Source organism: Bos indicus, chromosome 14, assembly GCF_029378745.1.
Source record: "Bos indicus isolate NIAB-ARS_2022 breed Sahiwal x Tharparkar chromosome 14, NIAB-ARS_B.indTharparkar_mat_pri_1.0, whole genome shotgun sequence".
NCBI classification, from domain to species: domain Eukaryota; kingdom Metazoa; phylum Chordata; class Mammalia; order Artiodactyla; family Bovidae; genus Bos; species Bos indicus.
The window spans coordinates 8,617,320-8,642,243 of NC_091773.1; the positions used below are offsets into that span (position 1 = coordinate 8,617,320).

The window sequence follows — 24,924 nt, forward strand, 5'->3', positions numbered from 1 at the left end:
CCTACTAGAACCAAAAGAAAATAACATGGAACATTCACTTCAGGTAGTTTCCCATGGAAAAGACTACAGTTTATTCTCTAATTGCAGATCGTTGTTAGTTGCCATTCTTCCTTTGGGAAAATTATCTCTGTATAGCCAAAGATTTCTTAAAAAAAAAAAAAAAAATATATATATATATATATATTCCTTTTGCTATATTACAAATCTAGAATCTCTAAGGGAAAAAAAAGACAGGGGCATAGGTAACAAAATTCTGACATGCATTGTAGAGTTAGTGCTTTACTTGCTAAAGTAAAACTAATGTAAATAATTTTATCCCACCCTCATTCCCCCAAATGGATTTTTGTAAACATATGTTTGGGCCTGATTCATTAAAAAAAAAAAATAAACTGAACACAAATAACTTTAAGTACTCACTATGGGCAAAAAATGAGAATTTTTTAAAAATATGACAGTTCTTACCCTCATGTGTTTTTTGTTTTGTTTGGAAAAACTAACTCACTGAGTCACTTGAGCATCTTCTAGCTATATATTACACAAAAGCTTAGAAATTCTTTATGATCTTTCATTTTCTTTCTACACAGCACATAAACATTTTGATTATTTAGAACAGGCAGGACTACATAAGCCAATATATTTATGTTAATTTAGAAGGAGAAAATAAGCGAGGTCTAAAAAAGTTGATGCTTTGGGTATTTAAAAGTACTTTTACAAAAATCAAAATGAAAAAGACATGGTGATAACTGAAAGAAAAGGATAAAATTCATTGTGTTTATAATACTAAAATATAAAACAATTCAAAATAAAATACATATCAATGTCATCTGACATTTTAGTGACTACTAATGACATTATTTAATGATAAATGCCATAAAGAAGTAAAGCTTAGAATGAAACAACTGAGTTTTTCTGTTCCCATCCTTTCATTTATTAAACAGAACCAAATCAAAACAAAAAAGTACCAAAACCTAATCGAAAAATGAAAAATACAGTTGAGCAAAAAAATACAGCAACTGAATGGAAGAGAAATTTAATATATTTGACTGATAGAAGTCTTCTCAATGCCACCATTTTTAGTTGCTGTAGAAGATATGATATGGAGGAGTTCATAGGGAAAACTGTCATATTCATTTAATAATCAGGTTACTAATTCATTTGCTGTTACAAACAACAAAATTATCTTTTACCCAGTGAATTTAGGTAATTTATTTTTCATTATCTCTAACTTAGAATACTAAAATATGAGAAACATAGGGTCAACACAAGTCTTGTCTTAAATATATCCAAACCCATGTTGAAAGGTTATGTTTAAAAGACTAAATAAATGCTTCAAAGATTAGCGGTATTGAAACAGTAAAATCTTTAAAAATAAGATCAAGGAAGCAGTTTTCTTCTTTCATTAGTAAAATTAATCTGAAGTCTGTGCTCTAAATCTTAGAAGAACTGAATAAAATGTATTGGGGGTGGGGTATAGACAAGTGGGAACAATGACTAAATTGATCCGTAAGAGTAGTCTTAGGAGTTCAGGAAAATATCCACATATCCACCATGGGTCTTTCTGTATCCCATAATTTTTTTTTTTTTGTAATGAATCAGGCCTCTAACTGTGTTGGATCATTAGTTGAGGAGAGTCAAACTACAGTGGAATTATGGTTACTAAATGCTGACGTTTCTTAACCAGTAGTATAGTCACTGTCCCTCTGTACAATACATCAGTCAGAAATGTATATGGATTTTGCCCCTGAGAGAGTTTCAAGCCTTCCCTGTCATATCCACTTAAGTTTGAATTTTTAAAATGCAACTTCATAAAAATACAATATAACTACAACCAAACTGTTTTTAATGTATCTTATAGGATAAGTAACTATTTTTTAAAAATCTGTGCTCACTAGTTTTATTTATCATTGAAGAAGAAAGCTGAGATACAAGCGTCAAATCCTCGACTTGTATTAATTCTGGGGAAAGTGGTGATTTAGGGGGTTTTATACACCCAGAAGAATCTCCAGATTCATGTTTGCATTTCTTGCTGCGAGCCTTCCCTGAAGACAAAGTTGAGGATAACAGTGCAGGTTTCTGAGTGTTGGCAGAACTGCTAATGTCAGCTTCATTTTTTTTCTGACTTTGAGGTTTAGGTGAAATCGCCTGAATAAATAATAAAAAATTGATATTTTTATTTTGGTTTCTTCATTTTTGTTCTTGTTTTCTATTTTTGATTGTTAAGCAACTTTAGTATCCAAAAACATTGTTAAGCAACATATAACATTTCTATTACAAATGAAAAACCAAAAAGAACCCCACAAATTATTAACTAAAAGTTGAATAGGCTGTCTTTAAAGGGATGCTGTCGACCTGTCTAAACTGGGGTTTGTTTTTAATGTATTATTTATAATATTCTCAGAATATAAAATGTTACCTTACTGGACAAATATGTTTGGTGTTAAGTTAAAAGATACCTCTTTGGAAATCATAATTACCAATGACAATAATAATTAGGTAAATAAACAAATTTGTTTTAGAGCATTAAAGGAATACATGTAAGCTTCTGATCTTCAGATTAAAAAAAAATAATACTGTCTTTGAGTTCAATGCAGAGGTTTAAGTAGACAATTTCCCTTTAAAGAAAGATCTCAACAGGAAAACAATGACCAAATTAACGAAACATTATCTTTAACTCATTTTAGTGCTGAAAGCTAGAGTTTCATAAGCATAATGCATCATGAAATCGAAGCCACCAGCAATAGAGAGTTAAAAGACTAAAAAACAATACAAAACAAGCAACAACAGAAAAAAAAAAAAAACAAGGAGTAAAACCAAGTGTAAGTTAAAAACATTGGATTTAAAAACAAAATACGTCGCATTCTTAGATGAGAGTTTTTACCTTCTTCCTGCCAACTGATACTTTTAAAAAAAAATTAGAACTTTGTCAGTTCTTTCATAAAGAATACCTTAATTCATTTGGCAGTAAAATGTCCTACATTTGTAAAATTATACGTGAATGTGTCCAAAGACTACAGAGAACAGCCACGTCAGATGGACTTGCCCTCTACGGTGTTGGAATGCCTATACTGTCTCTCTTTTTGACATATGTATCTGAGAGCAAAGTATGAGATACACTTAAAAAAAAAACAACAAAAAAACCCTATACTAAGATAGGCCTCTATAAAGAATCAAACTGCTAGCTCTATGAACAACATGCTGGTCCCCAAGAAACCTTTTTTACTTCCCTATCTTTTGTGAGGGATGACTAACAGGTCTGCAGGCTGCAGTTTTCTGGAATATGAAAGGTCACTGTCTGGGAACCAAATAGCTTTCTGTTCCCTGAAAATCCAAGGCGTTCATTTTTGGTAGAAAAACAGCGAATATCTGGTATTAAGCAGGGCACCTTTGACTGTGCTACAGATGGCATGTTAGACATACCACATTAAAAGGTGGGTGTCAAGCATCTCATTTACTCAACTGTCATCATTTATATTCTTGAATTTACTCATTACACATGTGTATAAGTGTAGATTCATCACTTGAAAAAAAAAACTCCATATATAGAAAGGATTCCTAAGCTTATTATAAAAAGTGTTGCCAGAAAAGTAATTAGAGCCATTACTTGTAAATAAACAATTTTATTGTTCATCTTCACATATGTGAGACATCACTACAGCATCCATTACTCTCAAGTTACAAAGTTATAAAACAAGATTTTAATACTTAAATTAATATCTTGATAAGGTGCTTAACTTCTAAACAAGGACAAATTAACATTCTTTAAAACTTACTGAATTATGCATCTAATGCAGGTTTTATCCAAAAGTAAAATATAACATAACAATTCCCTAATACAATTAAGTAATCTATAATTAATAATCTGAGAACTGGGGTTCAAGACCACAGAGTTTGAACTTTCTTAAAGTAAATAAATAAATTCCTTAGCACAGTAAGTTTGGGCCTTAGGCCTGTTATAAATCTATGTCGTGAGTGAAATTATTTTACTCATTAGGGCAACATAGGTTAGTGACAATACCTCTTCTTCAAGTCATACCAACTGAGATGTAATTAAGAATTTTATAACTCGGCTTTTTAACTCTGAAGCAGGGCAAACAGTATAAGAATTAAGAGTTTGGTTACAAAACAGTTCACATTGAAATCATCCTGAATGACAAAAAAGGGGGCAACAGTATTATGTTCTTAAAAATCTAAAATAATTTACAAAATTTTCATTATTAATCGCTGGTCTCTTTGTTACAAAACTGGCAAGGACTCTCAAAATCTTCTTAATTATGTGAATAAAAACAGCCGAGTTACTCAATTTTTCTCCTTTTTAAGCTCAGTTTCAAAATGTTGTTTTCTATACTTGTCTCTGAAAAGGGCACTGCCCTCTACACTAACTTCCACACATAATAATTTTCACAATCACATTCATCTCAGTAGGATTGTGCATAATGAAAGATTGACATTGTAATGAATTTTCCAGAAACATTTTATTACCCAAGTCCCTGACTTATTGCATTCTGAGAATACCATAAACAGTGGTGAAAATACAAAATATTGTTATATCTGGGACGTTGAATATAATAATACACAGTAAAAAAAAGTCATTTAAAATTTGGTTGATATACTGACAATAACGGCAAAGACTTAACCGTTTGATGACCACAGAAAATCAGAAGGCATGATTCACTGACATATTAATCAATTTAAAAGATCACTGATTTAATACAACATTAATGGAGGCACCAAACAATGCACTATTATCAAATCAGGCCTAAAATAACCCTGAAAAACTCAATACAATATCAATTAAATTTGGACTGTTTTTTAAAACGCATATGGAGAAGACCAAAAGGTACTCATTTTAAAGTCTTCTTTATTAGGCTACTAATAAAGAAAATTAAAATAATACAAAAAGGATATAGTAAAACTACATTAAGGCTCAGATTTTAAAACAGGAGAACCAAGGAAATCCAGTTATGGCTATTACTGTGTTCTTATAGTCTTACAGTGCCCCAAAAGGTAAGCCCTTAGAGAATGGAAAAGCATGCACAGTCCATTATATACAGGTATTGTGGGAATCTGAAGGTAGCCAAGGCAAAATCTAGCAACTGCAACCTTCATTTTCAAATTCCTCTATTAGGTGGTTTAAAGACAGACCCTTAATAGCTTTTTAAATTATTTTTGTAGTTATTAAAATATACATCCTAGCAAAAATGTATGGCTCATTGATCAATTCATAAAACACATAGTCAGTCTAACAACACCAATTGTTACAATATAAAAGAAACTTCTTACAAAAGAAGCTTTATAAGATGTCAAAAAACCCTGTTTTAACTCACAAATGAAAAGTATTTGTGTAAGGGTCTTTTCGTAAGCTAGTCAAAGGTGATCCAGCTGGAAGCCTGTATGCACCCTGGGAGGCCCGTCTCCTGGCTTTTCACCATTGGGAGACAAAGGCTTTAATGCTAGCCTACTGAAAATAAACACTAAGTATGTAGTTTATCTGCATACCCTGGAGAAGGCAGAGTTAAAAATGTATCACCCATTATTTTCTTATCCCCATATCTGATCAAAAGGGTGATTTCAATTATGTGGATACTATAGCTCCGTGATAACTCCAGCGGGGAACCTTGAAAACAATCAAATGCTACCGTTTCATACCTGCTCCAGCATTGGAGCCGTTTCATTGTAGTCTTCCTTTTTTTCAGCACCATCCACCCCAACAGCTTTGGATGCCAACAAACCTTGAGGAAAATCGTACAGAAATTGCTTATTAGAAAAGATATTGGCTTTCACATGAATTCTCCAAAATTTTAGCCGCTGAATCCCCTATACTTTTTTTATAGGAAGTATACTCTCAGACGGTTGTCAAATAGACAAACATCTTTAATAATGACTCAAAGGGCTAAATCAGAACTTGAGAGTAGCTAACATAACAGTCTTCAAAATAAAAGTTACCTTAAAATATCCTTTAAAAAAAAAAATCACACACATACACATTTATTCTGTACAAATTTAAATTTCTATGGATTAATATCCAAAAATCTAAGACTGCTTAAATCATTAATACCTTAGGCTTTGTCCATACAACTGAAATAAGATATGGAAGTAATATTAAGATTAAGAAATCCTTTCAAACATCTAGAATATAAAATGATTGTTGTTGTTATATTATTAGCTTTTTATATACTCCCAATTTTTTATTTCACTTTGGATTCTTTAACCTAAGCTTCACAAGTATGTTTCTATACCCAGTTGTACCCGATCACTTACAAAAGTGGTGAGAACATGGATGGATTCCTTTTATGTTAATGGAAAAAGAGTATAGATCTTGCCTACATTTGGACTTCATATGATAGCCTCATTATACAATTGATGAAATAAACTGGGAGTTCCAGTTTTTTCCCATGTATACCTTTAATTTTCAATTTTAGAAGACAGAATATTTATCCAGAGTATAGTTAACATTAAGAGACACTAAAACCTGGCTTTAATTTAGAAATTAAAGGCATTTACTCAGTCAAGAGTCTTTGGTAAACACCAGATAGGTGCCCTCAATGGAGGCAAATTTATTAACATAACCCTTGTACACGTTTATTTGTTATGGCCACCACACACATAAAAGGTCACCCAAAACCATTTCTGCATCACTTCAAAAGTCAGGCACACAAAACTCTGGCTTCAAAGGAAGTACGTTTAACAATCAACAACTTAACAATAAATTTACTTCAGCAATTATACTACTTGTAGTATTAAAGCTATCTATCCCAGGGACAGGGGAGCCTAGTGGGCTGCCGTCTATGGGGTCACACAGAGTCGGACACGACTGAAGTGACTTAGCAGCAGCAGCAGCATACCATTTTTAACAGGAGGAAATAAGGGCCCCAAAATGCCACATAACTTTGAGTTATCCCTGTGCCAACGCCCCTTGACTCTTTCAGGTAACAATCTCTAAGATGTTAAGTAATGTAGGTAGAAATTCAAATATTAAAATTGCATTCTCAAGGTAATAGTAGAATCAAGTGTTCAATCAGGCAAAAAGCACCTTTCTATTGTTAGATAATGAAGCCGAATATCTATCACTCAGAATTGTAATTCAAAATAGGAAACACTGAATATAAAATAATGATTTTGATACAGCAATGACTGGTATTAAAACTGCTATTGGTGCAGTTTGACATAATCCATATTGTTCAAGTCCCATACAGTTTTAAGTGTATATTCAAATGAAGGGAAAAAGACTCAATGTATAAGTAGTTTCATAAAAATAGCTTATATATCATAAATTCAATTCTATCTGTATTAAAGTAACTTCTGAACACATTTTTAGATGACTAAAAAAGATGTAAGCACAGAATTTATTTAACAAAACTGCATTCACTGGGTATTTCTTCTCTAGCTAATATTTTTTACATTAACTACTACTGAAAGTAAAACAAAAAATAATTAGGAAAATTAGCTTCTTCTTTTGTAGGGAATTGAGTAGAGGCCCTACTTCTATGGGTATTCAAGGAGAACAAATATTTGCTATTCAATCTACTGACTATATTTTTTTTTTTCCCTTCATAAAGGTGGTGGAAATACTTTCAAATCACATAATAGATAAAATAGATCACAAACTAAAATTAAAACTTAAGTACTAGAAGTTTAAAAGAAACAAAATAATTTAGTCTTACTAACTGAATTTACATTTGGATATTACAGACCCAAATAATTAAAAGCAATTCTCACTTAATGGTTTGTGAAAGGAAAATAAAGCTTTGTAATGTTCTTATAAAAGCAATGGGGCATTTAATAAAAACTACTTAAAATTAGGTTAGAAGATGTAATACTTGGTAGCCAATTAATTCAAAAGCTTCAAATATGATCAGTAAAAAGGCTTTCATACTTTACATGCAAACCATCTTATACAAGAGTTATCAAATATACACAAGGGACAAGAAACTTTTAAATGCCCTTGAGGAAGACGCTGACTACTGCTGCCTTAAGAAGCAGTCTAAAGTCTGTCATCATGACCAACTAACATTCTGGGGAGAAATGCAATAACCTTCCAAAATGACACGAATTGGAGGGAAATAAAAAACAGAATTGATTTTTAGTTATTTGCAAATATGTATTAATTATCAATATATTACTAACAAGTCATCATCCAAATAAGATATCTATGCCTGGAGAATCCCAGGGACGGGAAGCCTGGTGGGCTGCCGTCTATGGGTCCCACAGAGTCGGACATGACTGAAGCGACTTAGCTTAGCATAGAGTAAATATCTTAACAGAATGCATTATGCAGTTTCAAGAAATTATTTATCAGGTAGAAGTAGAATACAGATTTTTATGAGTCCCATCTACAAAGTGATACTTTCTCAATATCCTACTTCAGCTCTAAAGTACACAGTTGGTCTCTCACTGCCAATAGGAACCAACAGAACAGAGACAAAGCATCTTAGAATGGTAACGGGGAGGAAAGAAAGAACAGAGCAGTTAAATTCACGCTCTGCTTTTCGGTCAGGGATTCCAAAATACAATATTATTGTTGAGATTAAGAATCAAACATCCTGAATATTATTATCAATAACATTACCGGCCAATTCAAACCTCTGAATTTTAAAATTATATTTTACATTTCTTAAGCTGTACAAATGTATCTAAACTGGCTTAAGGTCTAGAAACTCCTAGAACTATTACACACATGCCACGCACCAACTGCTAATGTTTCTTCTTTTACTCTCTACCAATATGTATTTTAAAATCTACTCAAATTTGCTTGCAGTTCGCTTGCAATTCTGTCCCAAAGTATAAACTCCTGAGCATCTTTGTAACATTGTTTTTTCTAAATCAGCATGCACAAAGTATGTAATTATCAATAAGTTTATGACATAATGAAAACTAAGATTCTGGAAGAATATATATACACATACACACACAAACACACATACTCTCTGCAACAATAATTTCCATGTCTACTTATTTAAAAATTTTGAAGCCATCCTATACCATTCCCTATATAGAAATCAGATTTGGAATCTCTGTAGGGTGTATATATGGTTAAGAAACAGAGAGTGAATAAATACATGAACTAAATTTATCCAGCAGCTGGTTCACTTATTTGCTGTAAGAACTACTTAAAAAATAAATTAAAAAGTGTGGTAGGGAAATAGAGCAGTCTGAGATGCTGCCATGTTACCCGGCTATTTCTCTCATCAGTAGATGGACAAAAAGACACATATAAGTGAGCTTGATAAATTTAAAATACACCATAATTCCATAACAAAACTGCTACTTCCTATTAGTTCTCATCTCTCTTTTATGGTCTACAAACAAAATTTACTGTACAGAGGCAAGCCTGCGTCTCAATCATCAGAAACAATCTTAAAACATCTATTATCTTTTTGCATGATACAGTTGTAACATGAAATCAGAAGTAGACTGAGATGAAAAACTATTAAATTAACACATAACTTGACTAAATAAAGGGAAAAGATCAGAACAGCTTCACACTTGTAAAACTTATGCCTTTCTACTGCTGCCAGAACTATTACCTGTTGATTTAAGATTCCCAAGAGGAAGTGAAAAGTTCCCCCACTACTATCTTTTCAAGGCCATCGGAGATACTGCATCACTGTGAATTAAGCTGCTTTCTTACTTTACTTCTTTAAACAGTGAACTTGAATTTCTTAGTAAATACACATGTTAAGTGTATACTGACTGAAACTAAAAGTATCCAGATTTTAGGGAAAAACACGATGCTGGTAAGCTGACAGCTGAGCCATCAATGTCACTTCCATCTTCCTTGATCTTGGCTCTCCCAATAAGGCGTTTCAATCTGGGTATCAACAGCAGTGAGAAGTACTATCCCACAGGACACAGCTCTGGGTCCCATTATTCTAAGACAAAACTGGGATCTCAAGCTGCCAGCATAATAATCACTAGAATAACATTCATTAGCTTTCTCCAACATTAATAGTTTCTAAGGAAAAGGTGGAATGGGAATGGGTAGATTGATTTGAAATATTTCCTGTCCTGGGGCCAAATATATCCCTTATCAGAGAAAGGCACAAAAGTGATATTAACAAATGGAAAGATTAAATACTCTCACCTGTTGAAACCAATTATAATTACTTAGATGAGTGGGCTTACACTCTTTAGATAATGGTCAAAATGTTTAATTTACATTTATTCTTGGATCTGATGATGAAACCAACTTTTTCAAATTATTTAAAAGAATGTCAACGAAGATTTACATAGCTTCATTAGGCCAAAGGGACTAAAATCATTATCCTTAAAATTAAGAGCATGTGACTGATTATTAATTAAAATATTTTAGCAGCCCCTTCATAATATATGTGCTTCCCTGGTGCCTCTGGCAGTAAAGAATCTGCCTACAATGTGGGGGACCCCAGTTTGACCCCCTGGATTGGGAAGATCTCCTAGAGAAGGGAACGGCTACCCACTCCAGTATTCTTGCCTGGAGGATTTCATGGACAGACGAGCCTGGCGAGCTACAGTCCATGGGGTCACAAAGAATCAGATATGACTGAGCCACTAACACTTTATAATAGAACACGCAAAAAATTAAATATATTAACAATCTCTTTTAAAGATTAGAATCATTAGGCCTTGGAAGTGTGGGACTTAAATATGACTGGTCCCTTCTTCTGTGAACACTAACCAGGCTGGAATTTCCTGTGTTTTTCATCATTCTAGTATTCTACTTCCTAAACTACAACACGGCAGAGAGAAATAAGCCCAAATTCTAGAGACCAACCTGAAGGTCAGGATAGAAATTTTAAAAAGTTACAGAAGTATTTTTATATTGGGAATTAACAGATTCAGGAGCTGAATTCAAGTCAGTACTTTTCTTTCCGATGATCCCTAATGAGACCAGTCAAGAATAAGAATGTTTGTATAATATTTAGAACCTTGGACAGTATGTCTCCACAAGTTGACAAAAGCAGATGATTCAATTTTTATAGAACTAATCCTGCCACCAAAGTGATTTTAAAACTATGGAATTTTACAATATATGACCCCGTGCATCCTCACAACATCCCTGTGAGGTAGGCAGAAGACAGGTGATACTGTTTCCATTTCACGAGAGAAAAAACCCATGGTGTCCAAAGGTGATGACCTTAAAGAAACAAAGCAACTGTTTTTCTTATTAATCAGTTAGCTACATTAAACCAAAAGATATATTTTCCTTTATTAAAAACAAACTACTATAAAATCAAACCCTCCATTCCCCCCCACAAAAAGAATCATTGTAGTTTACCAGTAATCTTGTTAAGCCGAGCTCTCTTTGCCTGAAATGAGTTGCCTTGATTATTTTTCCTCTTGTTTGTTAATGTGCTCTCTGGCTGTGGAAAGACCATCTTTGGAACGTTCTCTACATGAAGTCCTACTTTTAATAGAATACATATATGAGAGTTTATCTAGAATCCAAAGTTAAAACACATGAATTATTTTAAGTAGCAAAACACTAAGATAAGCTTTGCACTTAAGTGTTTTTAATCTAGTGCTTAGACACAGAACTTTAAAAGACACAAATTTCTCCAGACAAATGTATTAGGGGAAAAAAAAAAAACAAAAAACAACTAACTACTAAAGGCAGTTGTGCTTCGGGAATGACTTACTGCTTTTTCTGTATTATATATTGAAATACATGCAAAAGCATTTTAAAAGTTAAAGAAAACAAAACAAAAAATCCCACACAAAAAGAATCTCAATACCCACTACCAAGAAGTTAAATTTCAAAATCACAACTCATTTCTATTTCAGAATACTGAGGGTATCCATTGTCAAGTACCCGTATTAGACCATTAACCTTCAGAGCTGATAGAAAAGTTAACCGTCATTATGATGCTAGGGAAAAAAGCCCAATAATTCAACTGTATGTTCAAACTACAGGTAGCCAAAAGATCTGAAAATTCACTATGTGAGTTTACCACTGCCATGGGGAGTGAACATAAAAACATATTTTGTACCAAAAGTTTCACTAGATGTAGGCAGATCTTCCTTCTTCTCAACTTCTGGTGTGGTTATAGAAGTTGAAGTTTCTTCCTTTTTTGAAGGTACTTTAAACCATTTTCTTTCATCTTTCTCTTTATCTTTATTGCTGTTAGCGCTGGTTCGAGGTTTGTTCCCTGTTTTATTCTTGGCTGCAGCTGCAGCAGCTGCTTTGACTAAAGCTATCCAATCCTCCAAAGGAAAAACACAAAACATGTGAAGCATTAAAAACTTAATTAAAATTACACTAATGAATAAAAAACATGTATCATATTTTCAAAGCTACTTTCACAGGCACACAAATATGAAAATCAGATTAACTACATTTACAAGGTAGATCATCAATGTGTTAGATTATCAAATTTAATAATCTAATCAGTTATATGACCTCACATAAAATGGGAAAATACTTAATTTTATATTGATATTCAATAACAAATATCTTTTGATGGAATAAAATTTAAAATATAAGAAAACCTATGATAAATGTGGAAATATCTCATGACATTCTACCTTAGTACTTTAGGGTTTAAATGTCTGTTTCTTTTCTGTGATGCAACATATTACAAAAATAATATGAAAAAAATGCTTATGTTTCAATTCTGCAAATATTAAAAGAAATGTACGGTCAGTCAGCATTATCTTTGGGTTCTGCATCCAGGGATTCAACCAACTGCAAAACAAAAATACTTAGGGGAAAAAAATTTCCAAAGTTTCAAAGTGTAGAACTTGAATTTGCCATGCTCTGGCCACTATGTACATAGCTTTTACATTGTGGTAGGCGCTATAAGTAACCCAGAGATGATTTGGGAGGATGTGAGCAGGTTATATGCAATATGATGCCATTTTATACAAGAGACTTGAGCATCTACAGATTTTGGTATCCATGAGGGTCCTGGCAACAATTCCCTGCAGATAATGAGAAACGACTGTGTTCCCACAGAGCAAATGACTACTCTTCATTAGGAAGAATGTATCACTCAAAGTAAGGTCAATTTCACAAAGGTCAAAGTATGATTTTATTATTTTTCAAAGTTTTTAAAGTTTGCATAACATTTAATCACAAGAGCTTGCCATATTACCAGTAAAGGAAAAAAAAAGCTACTTGACCAAGGTAAAGTATACACTGTCAGACTCTAGTTTAATTTCCCTCCCTTTACAACTTTCTGAATCTGTATTAGCTGTCATTCTTCTGAGATGCAAATATTTATGTTCCTGTGTTGAGGTTTTTTTTAGCTTGTGACTAAATAATTTCTACTCTTTTACTTTGAACTAAAAACACGTATTCTTAGTCCAAGCAACTAAAAACAATTTCACAACATCAACTATATGTTAATTCATGGGTTGTATTAACAAACACAGGCCATTAAGCAAATCAAGTTGATGGCTGTTCAGTACTGAGAATATATGATAAAGACAACAAGCCATTAAAGGGAAACAAACAAAATAAAAGCCTCTCTCTCCCCCATGACTGAAATGAACTGAAAACACCATGCGATTGCACCTAACACATTCCCACTGACCAATTTCCTATTGAATACCCTATTGATGTGCCAGGAAACATGCTAAGTTGATAGAAGATGCTAGCTGAAAACCTCAGGAACCCACTGGCCTGGAGTGACCACATTTTTGCTCCTGCCTGGAAGACACCCAATATGTAACTTCCCCATATTTTAAACAATGTCCCCAAATGTATTAGAAAGCAAATTATGACAAGGTTGTGAAACAAAATTTTATATCTCTAGTTTGTAAAAACAAACTAACAAAGAAAACCAGATACACCAGTATTATCCAGCCCAAGTTTTACTCAGAACCACCTCTTTAGTCCTTCCCATAAGGAATTGACAGGCAGATAAAATTAACTATAAGACAATGTAACAGGACAGATAGTAGAGAATAAACAAAACACAGGCTTCTGGGGAAATGATAGATGATTTGAACCCTGAAAGAGGAATCTGCTGGGGAAAAAGTCAAAGAAAGAGAAATGGACTCTCCAAGCAAAAGGAAAACCATTAAACAAAGGCAAAGTGTATACAAATAGAAAAGAGAGGTTTAAGGTCAAGGAGCAATCTGGGTGACTTAAGTATTATGGCTAAGTTGAGCCTTGAGACTAACATTTAAGTAGAAGGAAAAAAACACCACCAACGCAAATGACTTATAGAGCTCCATCAACAAAGCAGAAAGAAAAAACAAGATTATATACAACAGACAAGCAAAGCAAAGTGCTAAATTCAGTCTTACTAAGAACAGGGCATTTAATTCTAGGTTTTGCACTGTGGGGAAATCTTTAAGTTGTTAAGAGAAATGCCAAAAGATGCTAAGGGCAAAAATTCCATGCCCAAATGTTTTCTCTCTCCAATAAAAAGAAAAATAGAAGAGATTAATGTTGTACTCTTCAAAAGTGAAATCAGATAAAACAGTTCTTGATCATAGGACATGTTAATCATGGGGATCACTGTAGTTGTGTGAGTAAAGAATTCTTCAATTATTTCATGCTTCCATTTTTTAACTGGAAAGATTCAATATCAAAAATAACTGGTGTGCTCCTTCCATGAATGAGAACTAAAGATGAGAACACAGAGCACTGTACTAGAATGAACACTGCCTGAAATCAGGTATGAGTTCAGAGCTGCTCTGCACACTATGGTTGAGTGAAATTTCAGGTGAGTTGCTGAATTCTCTCAGTTCTGAATTCCTCAACGGCGAAATAGAAATACCAGCTATACCTATGTCAAATGATTTGCTATGAGAATCCAATACAGCAATGTATTAAAAAAAAGTTCTAACAATAGTAAAGGACCTTATGAACATGCCAAGTCGCTCAGTCGTGTTCAACTCTTTGCGACCCCATGGACTGTAGCCCACCAGGCTCCTGAGTCCATGGGATTCTCCAGGCAAGAATACTACAGTGGTTGCCTTTCCTTCTCCAGGGGATCTTCCTGACCCAGGTATCAAACCCCCATCTCTTAAGTCTCCTGCATTGCAGGGGGGTTCTTTACTACTAGCGCCACCTGGCCAGTCTCTTAACACTAGTGAGTTACGGTGTAAATTTTATATCAGCACACCCTCAAAAAGAAAAAGAATAGGTGAGAAAAAACTACACAAAGTTTAGAGAAAAACATCCCCATAGTGCATTTATTTGATTCCTTATCCTTTGCTGGTTAAGCAAAAAAAATTTTACTGTATATCTTTACAAAGAAATTCTCAAAGGACTCAAAACTTAGAAGATAGTATGCAAAGTTGGATTCTCTTATTACTGTTCAAACAACACCTGATTTATTATATGACCTAGGTGAAAACAAATCAAAAACTTGTGAGGAAAAAGATACTCAAAATATAAGGATATTTTATAAAAAACAATCCCATACATGTCTTTAATGTGCTTGTAATTAAAAACTATGAAAAAACAAAATTAAAAGAAATATACTAATATTTTCTTTTAGGAGTCTGTATTTTGATACTGATTTTAATGTTACCACACATCATGGTGTGACTAGAATACTCATTAAAAATAAACATCCACTATGTCCAAAAAATTAGTTTTTATAACTTATTTTACCACAAACCAAACTGGTTCAGTGTCACTTCGGAAAGAATAGAGTTTTAAAGTTAGTGCCATCACATAAATATTTGAATGAACAAAATAACAGTTTTAAAGCAAAAAAAATAAAGAAAAATTGAGAATTTTAAACAGTATATATTAAACTAAGTTGCCAATGTCTCAATCAATCTTTCTGTGTAGTAACCAAGGAATCACATCACTGAATGCTTGAGAACATTTTATTTATATATACAAGTAGAAAAACACAAAGCAATTTCCTGATCAAAAGTGTTTCCATTTTAAATTGCATTTCCATATTAATTGAAGAAAAAAACTCTGATACTTGATGTCAAAACCACATTTTTGAAAACCAGGTAATTTAAAACATTCCAACTTCTCAAAAAACAAAAATAATGTTTCAACTGTGGTAGTCTACATCCCAAATACAGCAGTAGGTAGTCTGTTAAATGCATACACTTGACTGGAAATGACCACGTGATTTCAACACAGTTTAAGATGACATTTTTCACCACATGGTATGCAACAAATATGTAGCATATTTCCATATTAGACATTTTTACAGATCACTTTCAATTTCTTAAAATTAATTGTAGGTCCAGGTGCTGAAAATCCCAAATAACAGCAGAACATAAAAGAAAACATTTTAAATTTCTACTGGCACCTTTTCTTTCCAGTATTTCAGGAAACATATTCAATCAATAGAATTATGGTTTTAACTTCATCCCAGATTCTCTTTCAAATGCTTACCGTTCATTCTTGCTTTGAGCAGTGACAGCATGTAATACACTGCTTACATCATATAACTCAGAAAGCCCTACCTGAAACAGCCTACAGAGTGTCAGGTAAGCGCCTTTTGAAAGAAAATTAATGACTATGATTTACAGAAGAAAAGAAGAAGATAAGAAACTCAATATAAAATTTTATATTAAAAATTAACTTTCTAAATGATAACTATATACCAGGAAAAATGAAACAGAATTAACAAAAAAGGCACTCACCTCACTTCCCATAGACTGGTTACACGATCCAGCTGGGTCGCTAGGACAACACCAGCTTAGTGGATGCTGGGCTTTCACCTGGAACAGAAACTAGTGACCTGTAACTTGGGCAGGTCTAAAACCAAAGAAGCAAAAATCAAGTGTATAACTGATTTTACATTCTAAGCTTCTCTTTCTTGCTGCTATTTGGGGCTATCAGCACATAATCCTACAATTAGTTCACTTTAAAATATATATATATGTGAAAGTATATATATATTTTATCAGTCACCATTCAAGAAGACATCCCTTTGGGAATCTAGGAATGCTGAACACTCTTACCTGCCCCTTAGCATCCTCGGGCATAGCTTTAATGTGCATTCGTTTTAAACAACGAATTACTCCATCATAAAATTGAACTGTGAACGTTCCTGAAATAGGAGCAAGTCAGGATCATTAGACAATATAATTCAGTCTTACAGCAACACCTGATATCAAACAAGTAATGCCCTGACACAAATAAACACCCTGTGACTGCAGTAACTGCAAACACACATCAAGTGTACAGAGTTTACAGTCTGTTTCACTGTAAAAATAACTCTGATTTCCCTTAAGGAGTGCACAAATTCCATCTTGATAAGTTAGCTGCATATAACTCTGATTTTTACTGGAGGATTTTAAAATGTATAACAAATATATGTTTAAATAACATATCAGTTATGTTATAATATACCTGAAGAAAATAAATTATTATTTACAAAAGTGAATAATATTTCTAAGAATCAGCATTTGCTGTCTTTGAAAGTTTCTTTCTAAATAACAGAAAAATCTGGGAGAAAAATTTCAGGAAAGGATTATTCCTTTTCTCAGGGAAGGATTATTTCTTTGCAATATTAGTTAACTGGCAAACAAGAATTACAGATTCCTGGGCTTTTAAGCTACACACCATTTTACGTATCATTGGCATGACAATCTTCCTGTGCCAATGACCTCCAGTGAAACAGACCTCCAGTGAAACGGAACGCTGACCTCCAGTGAAACGGAACGCTGCATCCAATGGCGGTTTACCAGCAGCACAGCCATTCCCCGAAACCCTGATTCCCGTGTCTTTCCCACTAAACCATCCTGCTGTTGGGATTCATGATTCTATTTACATGACTATTTCAAAGGACACTCACTTTTCGTTACAGACTCCATGCTTTCATGCTTGTCAGTACCATCAGAAAACATATAAATTACACAGATTTTATATTTATGGAAATCCCAGTGTTCTTCTATCATTTCCTGTACCAAACCAATGTGGGCTGAGTGACACTTGATGTAAACAGATATTTGATCTTTACAAAAGAGGTATAAACAATTGGCATCAAAGCCAATAAATCAATGTACAAAGATTTTCTTTTCTTTGTAATATGAATAATACCATTGATTTCATATCTTTCTATTATTACCATTACATACAAATCATGGACATAAAGAACTAAACCCAAATTACGAAAGAAACGGAGCAGCTGAAGAGCAAAAATGTGAAGAATTCAGGAAGACTGTGAGACTGAAAAACCACTTGTGCCCCTTACACTACCACCGTTTGTGCCCCTCCCTTCTCCTTCCTCACGTGGCACTGCAGATGAGGGCAAACTCTGCGCCACACTGACCATGCACTCACCCACCGCCTCTGAGGACAGTCTCCCCGCTGTGACGCCTTTTCCTTTCTCAACTCCAACCCACTCTTCAAGGATCAGCTCTTCAAATCCCACCCATCATATGAAAACCTCCCTGATCACTCCAGTCTAAAGTGATTTGCCCCTTCTCTTCAACTCCTCCAAGACATATTATGTATACCTAAATGTCCACATTTGTTAGTTTTGTTTAGCTTTTGCAGTGAACAAAGTGCTCTGAGGGCTTCCTTTTTTAAGGGGGGAGGGGAAGGATGGTGGCAGGAGACCAAGGGAGACTCATTCAGCCTGTGGGCCACACAGGAAAATCACTAAATTAATACCTCCCATAGAAAATGTTTAAAAACAAGTTATATCTGCCAATATTTCACTAAGGGCTTCCTCAAACTGCTCTTGAAATGGCAGAGGTTGCAATGAGTAACATCATTCTTCCACTGATGTAAGCTTAAATTTCTGTATTACATGCGTATGGACAAATGGGATAGGATAAAAAAGGAGGGTGGCTTGTTTCTGAGTATGTCGTACGTGTGCATATGCATGTGCTTTGTAAAAGAAGCTTCACACTTATAAGAAAGGTCTCAAAGCTCTGCACATTTAAAGAAATTTCTCATAATGAAAACAGAGAGCACTGTTTAATTCTGTTCTGTTTGGGTTGTTGTCATTCAGTTGCCAAGGTCAAGTCTGACTCTTTGCAACCCCATGGACTGCAGCACGCCAGGCTTCGCAGTCCTTCATGATCTCCCAGTGCTTACTCAAGTTCATGTCCACTGAGGAGGTGATGCAATCCAACCATCTCAGCCTCTGTCTCCCCCTTCTCTTTTTGCCCTCAATCCTTCCCAGCAACAGGATCTTATCCAGTGAGTCAGTTCTTCGCATCAGGTGGCCAAAGAACCGCAGCTTTAGCTTCAGCATCCATCCTTCTAATGAACATTTAGGGCTGATTTCCTTTAGGACTGACTGGTTTGATCTCCTTGCAGTCCAAGGGACTCTTAAGAGTCTTCTCCAACACCACAATTTGAAAGCATCTATTATTCAGTGCTCAGCTTTCTTTAGAGTTGAACTCTTACATCCATACATGACTACTGGAAAACTATAGCTTTGACTAGATGGACCTTTTGTCATCAAAATGATGTCTCCACTTTTTAATACACTGTCTAGGTCTGTCATAGCTTTTCTTCCAAGAAGCAAGGAATTAGTCATGGTTTTTTTTTCTGTTTGGGGAAGATCCTATTATCTAACGAAATGGATTCATTACTTCTTCTCCTTCCAAAAATTGTTACTGACTCCCTAACTCTGTGCTAGGCTCTGAACTAGACGCCTGAGGAGCCAATATAGGACATGGGAATGTGAGCTCTGAAATACAGCTTTCCAGAAGTTTAAGTAAACAGTGATTTAAAGGCCCCACTAGGAAAGAAGTAACCTGAAAACTTAACAACTGAGATGTCCCTCAGGTGACTAGTAATAAGCTCACAGCCATATCTGTTATTTCAATTAACTAAAACAATAAATTAGACTAAGGCTTTTGTAAAGTTACATCATCAATTCTAGCCAGACAACTGTAACTTACTTTTTCACACTTAACATTTTTTACTGTATTTCTTTTTAAATGTTTTCTTTTTTTCTTCTTCTATCTTCTCTTACCTCGTAATTTTTCTCAAGTTTTTTGTTAAATTTTCAGCTTAAATCCTTAGCTAAATTCTTTAGCAAGACTACAAGACACTTCATGTACCAATTTTGTTTCTTTCCTCCACCTCTTCTGTTATTCTACAAACCTGAAAGGAATCCTTCACTCCAGTTACATCAAAGACTTGCAGTTCCTTAAAAACGGCATGTCTCTCTTCTATTCTTTTGCATATGCCATTTCTTCTGCCAGAAAACCTCTTCAACCCTCCTTTTCTAGCTAATTTGTTTGGCTTTCAAGATATAACGTAAAGTAAGTATTCCCTTACTTAAGTTAGATGCTCATCTTACAAAAAACGTATCAATGTGGGTTTTTTGTTTTTGGTCCTGCTGCATGGCTTATGGGATCTTAAAATTCCCCACCAGGGACTGGACTCAGGCTCTCAGCAGTGAAAGTGCCAGGTCCTCGCCACTGGACTGCCAGGGAATTCTCTCAATGTGTTTCTTTAGTAAAAAGAATAAATGAGTGGTAGAGTTTGAGAAATCACTGTAATAGGAGAACAACGTACTACTGATTTGGAAAATATACTTATAAGTATTTCACAATTATTATTTAAATGAGATTTGAAGTCAGAAATGTGAAATATTTAAGTATACTTCCAATAATAATTTAAATATTAATTATAATCCATTTCCAAATTAGTCGGTCTACAAGTTTCAAAATTAATTATCTGTGCAACAGATTCTCTTGTTTTATGCCACACTAGCACACCTAATTTCTGTGTTATTTTCTGTGTATCTGGTAAATTCAGTAACTTTTCCTCTGTATTAATGTTAGATATCACAAAAGGCTGATAGGAAAATTAATTATCTACAAAAATTAATTAAAAGGGGGCAGGGAAAAAGATGCAAGAAAGGAAATCCTCATATTGATAAAGTTCCATACTCTTTCCTCAGAAAATATTGTACTGTGTTTTACTTCCAACCTGAACTGATTTGAATTTTCCTGTATCTTTAGCACTCAGGTAAAGATGTTCAAAAAATTATTTAGCCAGCAAACTGGAAACAGAGAAGCAGAAATAAAATGTGTATAATATAAGCCTGTCAACTGAAAGCTGAAAAAGCTGAAAAATTTTAACCAACTACTAACCCAAATACTCTACTTAGGCAGCATATTACATACCATCTTATTCTATATAATACATAACGAATTAAATACATAACAAATTAAATTTTTATCCTAAAAAGTATTAGAAGACTAAGTATAAATCAAAGAGAAGTAACAGCTACATGTAACAACTACATGCATTAATTAAAATTAGAAATATAGTTAAATTTTACTATAAATCCCATTTTAATTCTCAGATCATTTCAAATACGTACCTTCTTTGTTAATCGCCTCAATCTTGGCAGGGTAATAGCGACAGTCTGTCCAACGAGCCAGAACCTCTTCTCCAGCTTTAAAATCCTATTTTAAACAACTTTTAAGATCAATACCATGTATAATAAACAAGCATTTCCTTAATTAAAAAAAAAAACAAGCTTTTGTAAAATTTAACAGAATTCCTTTAAAAAATACATCATTACATATCTAACAAACAGAAAGCCTTGCTACTTACAAAGAAATCTTCCTCATCTTTTAGCCCTTCTTTTCTTAATGCAGGTCTCTCAAGGGGGCGCAACCTATTGCTATCCCAGTAAATCCACTCATCATAACGATGACTCCAGCGCTCAAAATGGACCAACATCTTGCCCTCCTCATAGTCAATTTTTTCAATTCGTGATGGATACCTCAAAAATAAAAAAAGCCATATCAGGAGAAAATTCTTACATTTGTTTACATAAAGTATGAACTGAATACTGCTTACTATTATACCCATAAACAATATGGACCCATATTTTTAAACTACTGACCAACAAAGTTTGCTTTAGTCTTTGTCTTTTCTTTTTAATGATTGCTCTCAAGACCTACTGAAATATTAACAGTTCAATCCCAGTGGACATATAAATTATATTATTTATAATATAAATTATGCTATCTTGGGAAATAATTTGATAACATGCGTCAAAAGCTTTAAACATATTCTTACTTTTGACTCAAAAATTCCAATTTTGGAACTATACACACAAAACTTGTATAAACAAAAAAATAAAAACCATATGGTTAAAAAAAACCTGAAAACTGTCCATAACTATATAAACTATGGTATATCTACTGAATGGAGTATCATACAGATTTTAAATGTAATGCTTACAAAGAATTTATAATGTAAGAAAATGTAAAAAAGCAGTACTGTGATCACTAGAATTATAAATATATATTTCTATTATAAATATATAAGATGTTAAATAGTAATACATTGGTCGAGCAAAAATGACATACATTTGTCTACTTTCTCTTTTCTATTTTTCACACTATCCAATATTTTATAATAAGTATTAATGATGGTATGGAAATCTTAGTTAAAACTTCAATTTAAGAATATAGAAACAGTATCACATTGTTCTGTCTTCACATGTGCTGATTCTCCCAGGATTAATTCCAAAATAAAAATTAGTTAACCTGAAACTTTAAACAAAAAAAAGCTTCATAATTCTTAATGTATACAATATGTAATCTTCAACAGCAGCACACAGTAGATTATTTAGCCCTGTGGTTTATCTTATACTTTTACTAGTTATATCAGTTTTTTATTTCCCCTGTAGAATATAAATTTATATTAACATAAATTTAAATATAAAGCAAAACAGCCCTCACATTAACTTTTAAATTAAAAACTGAGTACTACCTGCTTCACACATTCACGCTATTCAAGGCTTTTTATACATTTCAAGGGCCCCGAATCGTTCTCTGCTATAGCCTCTTTCCTCCCTTCAGTCTAATGACACTGAACTATTTGGAATTTCCTTAAACATACCATGCCTTGTCAAACACCTATGCTTTTGTCTGTTCTGTTCCTTCTGCCTAGACCTAAGCTGCCCTTCTATTCCTCTGTACACTCATCATTCAAGACCTGATTTAACATGGAATGATCTGTGTGAAGACCCCCAACTGTCCACTCCCTGGTACTCTCAGTGCACCCATCTCGTCACAATCATCTGCGCAGGATCCTAAACTGTGGGCTGTGGAGCATTTACAGCCCTTGAGACATTAAACATATGACACAAAAAAAGGGGTCCTATGGTCAAATAAGGTAGGAAAATACTAAATTAAATAAACCACTTTCTTTATTGAAGACTTCTTGGTTCTGTCAACAAGACAGGAATAAGGCAGTCACTACGACCAAAGCATGTAACCCCTTTCATCACAAAGTATTTACTAACACTTGGCAAGACAGGAGACATCTCAGAAACAGGATGTTAGCAATTACAAGGGCCTGTGAGTTTCGGGGACTGAGTCACAGTCACCTTTGTACCCCCAGCACTTTCACAGTGAGAGACACACACTGGCTACTGTGGGAATGCTCAGGGTGAACAAGTGATGTTAAAGAAAGAAAATCTGTGCATTTCTTCAGAGCTGAGATAGCAGTTTCACTCTTTAGAGGGCATAGGTGTGAGTAAGGAAACATTCTGTTAAAGAGAAGCACAAACACAGGAAAACCTAGGGGATCAACACACACTCCCTGAGGTGGGCATGCCGATTCCCCATTTAGAATCAAAAATGCTTGTCTTCTGTAGTTTTGCTGATTTGTTTCTGCTGCTCTGGTTTTCAAATCAAAACAAACAATGCCAATAGCATTAAGGGAAGCCTAGAGATAAGGTTCTTCTTTATTTTTCAACATTCACTAGCCATTTAACTACTATAAAAGGTGTTCTATCAATTATAAAAACTAAGTTTCTAATTTATGTGTTTATATATTTTTGATTTTGAACAAGAAAATAAGAGGTTTATTCTATAGGTTCCTTCAAATTCTAAATGTATACAATCAAATGTATACAAATAAATGGCAGGTTAAAAGGAAACATAACTAACCCTTATCTTCAAGGAGCTTCACTTAGAGTCAGATGAGGAGACAGAGAAGCTGCATGTTATTTCTGAGAGTCATAAATCCGTCAGGCCCTATGTTCTTCCTCTATTGAGCATCAGCTGATTTTTATATACCTTATCTCATCAGAGCCTGGTAACCATCCAAGGTACAGATAACACAGTCACCATTTAACAGATGAAGACTGTCCAAGGACACACATGTAAGAGTAGTCAAAGTAAGAGCTAACTGGTACAAAGAGCCTACAGGAGAAATGCGGTAAGGCCTATATCAAAGTAATTATACCACACATGGTAAACTGTTAAGTTAATAAAACATTTTTTTTCTCCTTTGCATCAAGCTTTTAGTTCTGAACAACCATGAATTTTTCAGAGTTAAATCGCTCACTAACACATTTCCTCACAAGTTAGTTTTCCCTGAAGATAATGAGCAGTAGTACAATACTAATTTCAACTTTGATTTCTCTTTGTCTTTATTTTTTTTTAATTTGAATATAATTTGCTTTTTTCATTGAAGTATAGTTGACTTTACAAAAATCCTACATAAGATGCAACAGTTAATATTTCAGAGAAAACTGGCGTCCTGGTGACCATTCTTGGGAGAAGTTACCTACGTTGGTCTTGGTGGGGGACTTTAGGGATTCAGACTTAATCAACATGGTACAAAGGTAAAGTGTATACAAAGCATTACTCATTTATTCAGTCAATGTTCATTTACTTAAAACCATCATGTGATTCAGGGTTGAGCATCAGCTGGACAAGGAGGATTCAGACAAACAGAATGTGGTTTCTGTCTTCAAGGACCTCAGGACCAGAGACTGGAGGGGCACTTCCAGGAAACAGTTCCCTTTGGCTAGACTATATGGTAAGTAGTAAGGTGAGTAAAAAAGAGTGGGAGCTCAGACTGGACTGATCAGCTAGGTTCAAACTAAAGGGCCCTGAAATAGTGAACCAGTGAAACGCCTCTTCATTCATTATATTTAAACAGGGAATCCTGTAAAGTCTGTACTTAATTTGGTTATCAGTTAACCTTAGAAAAAAACCCTAACATCAAGATCTTTGCTATCCATTTAAAATACACAAAAGGGTAATTTAACATATAGCCCTATTATTATT

The 24,924-nt window shown here is 34.0% G+C and overlaps 1 protein-coding gene across 10 annotated transcripts in view; it reads right to left on the minus strand.

Moving 5' to 3' along the window:
* The window catches only part of PHF20L1 (PHD finger protein 20 like 1), a 78,794-nt gene that overhangs the window by 39,524 nt on the left and 14,346 nt on the right, over positions 1 to 24,924 (minus strand). For 5 of the 10 annotated variants that reach the window (XM_070802423.1, XM_070802429.1, XM_070802422.1 and 2 more), the window contains 8 exons: positions 21,443 to 21,614; positions 21,207 to 21,291; positions 16,870 to 16,958; positions 16,549 to 16,626; positions 11,967 to 12,180; positions 11,255 to 11,383; positions 5,647 to 5,729; positions 1,890 to 2,142 (listed from right to left, as the gene is read on the minus strand). In XM_070802423.1, the coding sequence (XP_070658524.1) occupies positions 1,890 to 2,142; positions 5,647 to 5,729; positions 11,255 to 11,383; positions 11,967 to 12,180; positions 16,549 to 16,626; positions 16,870 to 16,958; positions 21,207 to 21,291; positions 21,443 to 21,614 (1,103 nt within the window). Of the gene's footprint in view, positions 1 to 1,889; positions 2,143 to 3,601; positions 5,730 to 11,254; positions 11,384 to 11,966; positions 12,181 to 16,548; positions 16,627 to 16,869; positions 16,959 to 21,206; positions 21,292 to 21,442; positions 21,615 to 24,924 lie in introns of those variants that run through there. The other 5 variants (XM_019973741.2, XM_070802425.1, XM_070802428.1 and 2 more) reach the window with 4 other exon arrangements.